Below are 10,574 nucleotides of genomic sequence, written 5' to 3' on the forward strand. Positions count from 1 at the left end.
CTTGATGATCCTGTACACTGACAGAGCCAGTAAAACGGCCAGGATGGTGGTGAATACCAAAGCTCCACGCAAGAAATACACAAGCGAGTCAAGAGAGTTCCCCTCATCTGCAGAGAGCCACACATCAGAATACATTAAAGACAGATTAGCTATCATCTTTGTGTTTCTGTAAAATTTGACAAGGAATAATTCTTTGCTAGAATTTTCAATTACTCAACCTTAAAGTCCAACGTGGCCTCATTTCCAAACAGTATGTGTCCACATGAAGCAAGAGCACAGTAGTAGGTCCCAGCATGAGATCGATTCAGGTTCTCCATCGGAAAGTTGTAGACACAGGTGTGTGTTTATGTGTTGGGTTTCCTCTCACACTGATCACTCCTGTGTCCTTGGGTGTAAATGAGTCCTGGATGAGATTCTTCAGAGTATTTGAACCAGTAAACACTGTGTTCTCCATCACAGGTCCCAGTGTGTACGGTACAGTTGAGAGTCACAGAGCTTCCTGGCTGGATGGTCACAGAAACTGACTGATGGACCAAAGCTTGGATGTTCAAATCTGTACCATTTACACTGACAGTAGTGCCTTCCGCAAAGTCCAGTTTGTATGCATAGCTACACATGCAGTAGTAAGTAGCTGAGTCTGAAATGCTTAAATCCGAGATTGTCAAATGGATTTTACCATCTGTAATGTCCAATGAGAACCGTGGATTTTTGAATTCGTCAGTAAAAGCGACGTCTTGATGATATTTAAAGAAGGAAGACATGAGCCTTGGTTTCTGTCCCAGAGTTTGTTTATACCAGTAAAACATTGCTGCAGCATCACCTTCATAGAAACATTGCAAACTCACTTTGTCTCCAACATTAGCTGATATAACACCACTCTCTTGACGCACAGCTGCAAACAGTTTAAGAATAGTTGCCAAGGCTGAAGAGAGTAGAGATCAAGAAAGCACACAGTTAATGCTATAAATTTAAGTTTACCATGATGATAGTAAGAAAAATTAAGAATGACTTCAACAATGGATACATGTTTTAAGGATATAAATTTATTCATAATAGCCCCAACTTACCTGTTCTCCACAAGAAGAGACAAGTCAAACATAAAGCAAAATTCAGAGTTGTCATTGTGATCAAAATGTGTTGATGAATGTTAAGAGCCTCCCACGTTCTCTGCCCTTAGAGAGAGGAATGCATTTGATTGGCTAATAAATAGTGACACTGAATGTCCTATTTTGGAAACAGTAAGCACATTTTCAGCGCCTCCTCCATTGTCAACTTTGGTTCTTGAGTCAAGACACAGAGTTAAGCCTGATTTATGATGATAAGCCTGATGTTTAAAATCACTAAAAAAACAAGAATAACTTGCTGAAGTGGAGTCCACTTCTGCTTAACTGGAGTTTTCAATTTCACAGATCACTCCCTTTCATGGCTGACATCAGCAGCATTAAAAGTGTAGGCACTTAGCCCATTAATGATTAACGACTATATTTAGTATATTAAGGAAAAGCCCCACAGATTTTTTTTTCTGTTAGAGATGGAAACACAAAATTTGCTATGGAAACTGTCAAGATATGTGGCTACATGTGAAAGAATCAAAATTTTTGATATCACATATTTATCATGCCTTAATAGGTAGACAAATTTGATTTACTTTTAAAAATGCAAAAAATCACAAAAATAACTAACATTCATTTGACATGCTAAATATCAGATTTACACTGGACCTAACACATGCTGTATTATTAAAATTGAGGTTGCTTTGAATCAAAGCATTTGATATAACTCCTTATAGATTTGAGATACAGCCATTTCTGTATCATTCTATATTTAGTTGTTAGTCGCAAGGGGTTAATTATTTAATCATTTTCACAAAAACACTATTGGGTTCCTATGATCAGATGTTCAAAAAAGTGTACGCACTTAATGATCAGATAGACTCAAGTATGAATTAATTGTAAAAATAAAGACTTTCCATTGTATGATTCATGATGAGAAATATAGCTCCACGACCATGAGTTGCCATGCATTTCTAGGACATTTATGTGTATGGCTGTATTCTGATTAACTAATGACCTCTATTCAACCACTAACAAACAAGCACACACACACACACACACGTTTACTTTTGTCACTTTTGAGGAAATTACATAGACTTGCCTTCATTTTCTGGAGCCTTATCCTAAAAAGGCCACGAAGAAAGGCAGATGAGGCTTCAACCCCAAGATAAGGAGCTATCAAAGAATTGTTGAGCACTGTTATGGATGTTAAATTAAATTGCTAAACATTTTAATTACACTATTTCCACTAGTCACCTTGGGGCTACTGACTAAAATAGGATGTTAAGAAAAACCTGCGCTGTAGCCTCATACTTTGACATTGCTAAGTCACGCTGTCACCAACGTTAGCTGGAAAAAAAACACTCTCTTGACAAACATATATGGATGATGTCAGATTAGTTAGATTATTGGTGTCTGAGCTGAAGCGAAAAGAGATTGAAAAAAAATCAGTTTTTACAATGATATAATTTTGTGACCATCACAATGATTGCATGCAAAATTTGTAGTCATATTAAATATTAAATTATTTTTTGTACAAATATGCTTACAATAGACATCTTACCTGAACTCCCTAAGACCAGATAAGTAAGATAAAAAGCAAACTTCAGAGGTGTCATCATGATCAAAATGCCACATTGAATGAACTAACTCTCTATACGTTCTCTACTCTAAAGAGAGTAGACTGCGTTTGATTGGCTTGAGAAAAGTAATATCTATTATCCCGATGCGGAAACAATGATGACATTTTCAGTGCTGCCTTGAAATCACTGCATAAAGAAAGATCTGCCAGTTCGGACAGGTATTCAGAGAGACATTCCACAACGTTGATTTTTACTCGTTCATTCCATACATACTACAGGCTCTTCAATGTTCAGTTGCTAGGGATGTTGGCAAGATGCACTCATCTGTATCTGTCTTTGTTACTTGCTCTAGTTAAAGTTCTGTAAATGTATTATTATTTATTTAACAACTCAATAGGGTACTTAACATTTAAAATATCTTCTCTGATGATGACCTAACAGATATTTGATAAAACATCACCAGTTTCACAACAGCAGGAACACTTTTGATGCTGCTGGTCTCTCCCATTAGTTGAATAGTATCTGGTAGTATTTCACATTATTGTGCATGTATTAGAAATTGGGTGGCATGTCTATAATATCCAAAAATTAACTCTTGTCAACATTTTCTGCGGACTGTTATATGGGGGGGATTTTGTTTCCAATGCAAGCAAAACCAGAGTGCCAATGTGTCGGACGACAAGAGGCTTTGAAAAGAGAAAGAAATAACCACTGCCAAAATGAAAAGGACGTTGGTGTGTTGCCAACCTTGACCAAACGTGGGTATTAGTAGATCTATAATAGATGTGGCTAATTATGCTGGTAACTTGTTATAATGCTTCGTCTGTCCCTTCCCAAGCACACATATCATGGCCACTGTTTGAGTGATACAACAGCAGATGTGACTGACAAATGTAAATGGCAGGCAGAAATGCTGGGTTCTGGTGGGTGGACATGATAAGAAGCAAAGGCTGACAGCAAAGTGAACAGTCACTCCCCAGGCAGGGCTGGTCCTGTGGGTTTCTGGCAAGGTTTACTTGCATTACCCTGCACTTTAAATGACAAACAAAGTTACAGGTTCCTATTTTATTTATTTTATTTTAACACTTTTTAAACCCCATTTTAGCTTTGTAATATGACACGGATTGATCAGAGCAATAGTGATTTTGAGCAATGTATATTAGTTTCATTGCTATTAACTTGAAATAGCCTGGCCATCAGACTTTGTGGCAGGTGTGCATGAAAACACTATCTGTTTGAAACAACACAGACAAAACGAGCAGAGGATCTTCCTACTGCCGACCACACGGGCAAAAAAAAAAGGGTTTGTCATGTCCATATCTGACTGACTCTGAAGTAGTTTTGCTGAGACTTTTATATGTCTTTGATTATATAAGTAACCAAAAACAAGCACCAACTAATGTGTGTTGTGTGAAGGGGGAAAAAATACTACACATGTACAGATTATCAACGGTAATGGTTTTGCTTTGCTAAATCAAATTGTGCTTATGCAGACGGGACAACAAGGTACTGACTGTGGTTGAATATTCATTTTCCGTAACTCTAAGTGTTTCACCCTACACGCAGCACAGAGATCAGTTATGTGTGGTTACGTGTTTGTACATTGTAAATGACAGGTATAGCAAGAGTGGAAATACAGCACCCCTGACAATGTAGGTCACATAAAAGGAACTTGGCTTTATTGTAGCTGAATGAACATGTTTCATTTTTTTTTGCAAGGCAAAGCTTTGCATTTGCTATAACAGGGTGAAACATGTCCAGCTCTACTGCCTTACACTGGAGTACACACATTCACTACAGGTGTCATCTCTCTGTCTTCTTGATCTGCTGAACTTGTGCTCCCTTAAAGCAGCATAAAGGAGGTTGTCTGCATCTTGGTGGCCCTGGCAATAAAAAAGAAAAGAGTTAATTGCCATATTAGTATATGTGTCATAATTGATATAGACACGTGTTGAGAACAGCAATACTAATGCTTGTACAGTATAATGCAAATCAGTATGAAAGTCATGTGAAAATAACTTCCGTTGTGAAGATTAGAATGTAAATTTTTTGTAGTGCCCATGTCAGAGAGGTGTAAACATCTCCAAAAACAATATAATCCAGTACAACAGCAACAACTTAAGTCATCAGCTTCAGCTTTACAGTCTACAATCAATCCTCACCGCGTTATCTAGTACTTATTGCATTACCTTGAATTGCATTATATCGAAAAAGTGTGGCTCTTTTTATGTTCATCCCGTGCTGTACTTTTGTGCTGTAAAATATTTTACAGTTCTAGTAGTGCAGCACTAATACTTACCTCTATATTTGGAGCAGAGGCAGCTACAGATCTTGATTGAGAATCTAGTTTTGACCAAAAACAACAACATAAGCCTTGTTAAAAATCCAATAAGCTTGAGGTGCGATAATTTCTTTTAACTTAGTTGGATTCTTTGGACCAAAAGTAATGAACCAGTACTTCTACTTTTTTTATTAGTGTATTATGATAGAATCAAGGTGCAGGTAGCCATTAAATATAATTGAATCAATTAAGAAATAGTATATGGTATAGTATAAATATGAGACTTGCATCACTGTATTGAGCATACTGTTTTAATTTTTGAGCTCTATTTAAAAAATGTCTCAACTATCAATCTGTAGCACAGATGGTATATATCTTAAGTGTATTTTCTTCAATGTATAAATGAGCATGTTCAAATTAGAATGTATCCTATTTACACGTTATTTGGGCTCTGAATGTTGCTGCCATTACACTCTATTTCATTCAGAGAACAAAAAACTGTGCTGACGAAGCAATTTCACTTGATGTCTTTGAGTGAATCTAGATGTCTTAGCCCACCTGTGCATTGGCAGCTGTTTGTCTTGCATATTCTATATGCTGTGTAAGCCAGGAAAACAACCAGGATGGTGGTGAATGCCAGAGATCCGATCAAGAAATACACCAACACATGAGAGTCCACCTCATCTGGAGATAGCCAGACATTAGGAGACATTACAGAGGTTTTAGATTTTTCATCAAATCTGATTATAGAGTAACCACCATATTTAACAGATGTGTCAATCTTTGCTAGAATTGTAGTTACCCTCTAAGTCCATCTTGGTGCCGTTTCCAAACAGTATGTGTCCACATAAGGCAACAGCACAGTAGTAGGTCCCAGCGTGAGAACGATTCAGGTTCTCAATCGGCAAGTTGTAGACACAGGTGTGTGTTTGTGTTTTGGATTTCCATTCACACTGATCACTCCTGTCTCCATGGGTGTAAATGAGTCCTGGATGAGAATCTTCAGAGTATTTGAACCAGTAAACACTGTGTTCCCCATCACAGGTCCCAGTGTTCACTGTACAGTAGAGAGTCACAGAGCCTCCTGGCAAGATGGTCTCAGAAACTGACTGATGGACCAAAGCTTGGCTGTTCAAACCTGAGTCCTTTACACTGACAATAATGCCATCCAAAAATTCATACAAATATGAATAGCCACTTACGCAGTAGTAAGTAGCTGAGTCGGAAAATTGCACATCTGAGATCTTCAAATTATTTTTACCAGTGGTAGTTTCCAGTTCAATGCGGGGATTGTTAAATTTATCAATCAACTGGCCATTTTTCTCATGCTTATAGAATTTAGTTATCAGCTTTGGTTTCTCTCCCAGGGTCTCTTTATACCAGTAAAACATCAATGCGTCAGTATCTTCATAGAGACATTCCAAAGCCAACTCTTCGCCAACATTAACTGCTTTGAAATGTAAAGACGTTGATAGTTCAAGAGCTGGCATATCAGCTGAGGAGAAAATAGAGACCAAGCAAGTGCACATTTAACTTTAGAGCCTGACTAGGAGCAAATTTCTGACACACATAATGCATTGCAGTGCATATCAAAGATATCGGAAAAAAATATTTTGCTGAGAAAACGAGACAAAATGCACTTAAAAAGCAAACAACTTACCCATTTTGCCCAAGAGCAGACATGTCATATACAGAGCAAACACTGGAGATGTCATTTTGTTGGAACTGCCATTGGTAAATGAGATCATCTCAATAGGTTCTCTACTTTTCAGAGGCAAGAGTGTGTTTTATTGGCCAATCAGACATGACTCACATGATCAGTGCCCCCTACAGTGTAAATTTTGATCTATGACAAGATTTTTATTGAAAGAAGTCGGACAGAATTGGAGAACAAAGTGTGTTTTTAAGAGGGCATGTGATTAGGACTTATTGAGGGAAATGTAAGCATCATTTATGATATTCCTAGTTCAATTTGTATATGAAATTATGACCAGTTTGAAAGTAAGTGAGTTAGAATTTGCTACAATGAACATTAGAAAACTACTGAATCATCTGCTGTGTAAATAAAGGGGCTTTGTAGCCTTTAGCATTGTTAAACATGCTAAATAAGTGGACTGGAATGTCTCAACATGTTAAGATGAGACTGTAGAAAACTGGTTGTGGTTGAATGTGTTGTGAAGAGGAGGGAAAAGGTAGCCAGCCCAGACCATAAACACCCTCCCCTTCACCTTGTCCCCATCGCTCTTTGCCATAGATCTGCTGTTTCTTACTGACTTCCGAAGATACACATATTACACTGGTATTTTCTACTTTGTGATATATTAACAAATACATTCATATAAGATAACAGAGATGTATTAAAAAGTATTTTCATTCGTCAACTAGAGTCTGTGATGTTACAAAAGGCACATTTTAGCAAAAATGTACGGGTTGAATTTAAGGTCACACACAGTTTAACATTAAACTTTGACCAACTAATTGTGGCCTGTTTATAATATTCTTTTGTTTAGACATACAGTATGTGGAATTTACATTTTTACTGGAGTGCGCCCTTTCATTGTGCACATCATGTTCATAATGCTGACAGCACAAGACGTATTTCGTAAAATATCTTGAAATAGTGTGATATCATTTGGCAGCCATATTGCCCACACCTTTTGTACAGTTTCTGAAGGAAGGAAAAAATATATACTGTTTCTGTATGTTCCTTTCAATGTGGAGTAGTCCATTTCTTCAACTAAAGCAATCTAATAATGGGGATGAGTAAGAGTTGTGGACCTGTATGATACTGTATGTAATTTTTAGAAAGTTGATGTAGCACAAACTGGACATGTCATTATGGTGAGTTTCCTAAAATGCATAGTTTCTGATCACGTTTTGGCAGTGTTTGGGAACTGAAATGGTTGTGGCTCACCAAAACACAAGAAAATAACCGCTATTATTAATCAAGAAGACTGAACTGAAACCCTTGGAGCAATCTTCACGAGCTAAGAAGAAAAGTGCACTTCTTAAGTAAATGTATGTAAATTACTATTTCAAATGTCTTACATTTTCTTTATTATATGCGTAGCTTGTTTTCTGCATGTAAGATATGATGTTTGTTTCACAGTCCTGTGAGACCAGGCACGCTTAAGTGTAAGACACTGTTGTCAGAGGCTACAGGCCAGTCTTACTGAGTTTGAGCTCTGCTAGGACTTATGTTTCCATCAATGGAAACTTATAGTCTGTAACTTACACCACCTTCACCACAGGAGTGAAAAGTAAATGGTGAGAGGCAGCTATAAATTGAAAGGTTCAACCTGCACTTGGTACAGGAAGGTATTAATAGACCAAAGGGGATTTTCATGAGCCTGCTAAGTCTATATCCGTATCTAGTATTGTACTGTATGTACAGAGATGCTTATCCGTGTGACTGTGACACTCTCAGAGCATACTTGACATACAAATACTGCAAACAAAAAATATTTAATTTTCTTTCAACATCATTTTACATTGTACATTTAGTCATGTGAATTGTTATTTTGTTGCAACAGCGATTGCCAAGAAAGAAAGCTACTTCACTGAAGTGGTTGAATGTTATGTCCTACCCACTCCCTTCTACTCTTTAGTCTAGAATATACACAAACAGTTTCCATGTTGTCCTCCTGACGACGACGTTCGCTGTTTCTGTTCGGATTCAGAGCAGCATAATGGAGAGAGTGTGCATCTTGACTCTGTTAAGTAAAAAATAACAATAATGTGAGAAATACAGTTCTAGAAGAAAAAGTATAATAGCTGTTATTAAAATCTTTTGTGACTCTTTTATCATAGTTATTTGACCCACAATGGTGTTGGAGGCTGCAGAACATGTCAGATGACAAACGGTTCGTGCAAATCAACATACATGAGTGATCGAGCCAAGTCAATACAGCAAAATCTTATTGATTCTGAAAACCTTTCCTTTGCAGGCAGAGCTCAACTTTTTTTTCAACTTGTACACAATGAAAGCCAAGACAAGCAGCACGATAATGGAAACTGCCAATGCCACGCTCAAGTAATAAGCCAGGAGAGGCAGGATCTCGGTAGAACAGTCTAACATGGAGAGTTAATACAACAGTATTTTTGTGGATGTACAATCAATATGGTTAATGGCTATTTTTCAGGCTGGAAGCAACAGTAAAATGCAGTACCAGCTATTATCGCCTACCTACAATCTCAACTCTCGTTCCATTACCAGAAACAATTTCCCCACAGGAGGCCAGAGTGCAGTAGTACATCCCAGCATCAGAGGAGCTTGCAGACTTTATTGCAAGGTTTAAAGCGCAATTTTTCATGTGAGGCTTTTCATTTGTTGGGCTTGTACACTGTCCTATACTTGGGCTCCACGATTGAAGGCTGAGATGCACCATGTCTTAACCAGTACAGACTCTGCTCCCCTGCACACAGTGACTCAGCGTATACTGTACAGCTCATATCCAAAGAGTCTCCTGAACAAAGTGGCTCTAGCACTAGCTGATGGACAACAGCTTGGATGCTAGACAGTTATGTTTTGACAAGAAGGAAAACTCCTTGTCCAAATGTGATTTTGCTGAATTCTAAAATCCCACAGTAATGTGTTGCTGAATCTGACAGGCGAAGGTCTGTGATTGTGAGATGGTTGCTGCCTTCTTGGCTTTGTACAGAGGCTTGAAACCTTTCTTTATAGGCAGGCTGGATGTCAGCCTCTGTGTTGTGCTTCATTCGAGTTGATATGATGTGAGGTTTATCTCCCAAGCTTTGCTGTAACCAAGAAAGGAAAATTGTAGTCTTATCTTGACAAACGCATCGCAAAGTCACACTCTCCCCAGCTTTACCTCTTATGACCCCACTGTCCTGAATTATACCCGAGGTCATGTTAACATCAGCTGGTACCTCACCTGCATAGAAATGCAAAACATTTTATTATTTGTACTTTTAAAACATCTCTCTCGCTCAAAATTATATTCATGCACGTAGAAAAAGTGAAAAAAAAGGTGTAAAATACTCAGAGATTTCAATGAGACGCACAAGAAAGGTGCAAAGTCGCATCATCTCTGACACTCTGCAAGCTGTATCCTGCGTGTTGATAGACGCACCGACTCTTATAGGAGACGAAGGCTCTTTGTGATTGGCTACGCTGACCTGTTTGGTTGATGGTCAGTCTAGCGATTTGTTCTTTTCCAAAAGATCAGCCTGATCAGATAACTAGAGGTGTAATAGAGTTTAATTGAGTCTTTTTGGTTACATCATTGTAACCAAAAACAAAATCACTGGAACCATTGTAAGTCCATTTTTGAATGAAAGTTTAGAGGTTGGTGCATGTCAGTGTTTGTTCTCCACAATATACACAGTGCTTAGAGATCTAGATGTGCTTATATGATTATTTAAAGAATTACTGCCATTATCTTCCATTTAGAGGGAACCACAACTAAAGATGGACAACAATGTTGCACAGACCCGTTGTTTTTGTTCTTTTAGGGTTTTTTTTACTGGCAGATCACATAGAAGTCAATGTTGCATTTCTGCCCTCTAATGTTAAATCTTCTTTGCTCATTCGGGAGACCCTTTGTTACATGTTATGGTTAGCCCTCAACATCAAGTGCAGATTGGAAAATTGTGCGTCTGTAGGTGGAAGGAGAAAAATGGAATGAAGGGAAGAAA

General features: G+C 37.9%; 1 protein-coding gene and 1 pseudogene across 1 annotated transcript; both read right to left on the minus strand.

Annotated features, from left to right (window-relative positions):
- Positions 1-4,398: 4,398 nt before the first annotated feature.
- On the minus strand, positions 4,399-6,636 carry LOC120797486. The gene is made up of 5 exons (XM_040141178.1): positions 6,577-6,636; positions 5,719-6,411; positions 5,475-5,600; positions 4,935-4,978; positions 4,399-4,518 (listed from the first exon to the last, which is right to left on the minus strand). The coding sequence occupies exons 1-5, from the start codon at positions 6,629-6,631 to the stop codon at positions 4,399-4,401; spliced, it is 1,038 nt and encodes a 345-aa protein (XP_039997112.1). The 5' UTR covers positions 6,632-6,636.
- A 1,511-nt stretch (positions 6,637-8,147) lies between these two features.
- Positions 8,148-9,965, minus strand: LOC120797686 (annotated as a pseudogene).
- Positions 9,966-10,574: the final 609 nt, after the last annotated feature.

This window comes from Xiphias gladius, chromosome 12, assembly GCF_016859285.1.
Source record: "Xiphias gladius isolate SHS-SW01 ecotype Sanya breed wild chromosome 12, ASM1685928v1, whole genome shotgun sequence".
NCBI lineage: Eukaryota > Metazoa > Chordata > Actinopteri > Istiophoriformes > Xiphiidae > Xiphias > Xiphias gladius.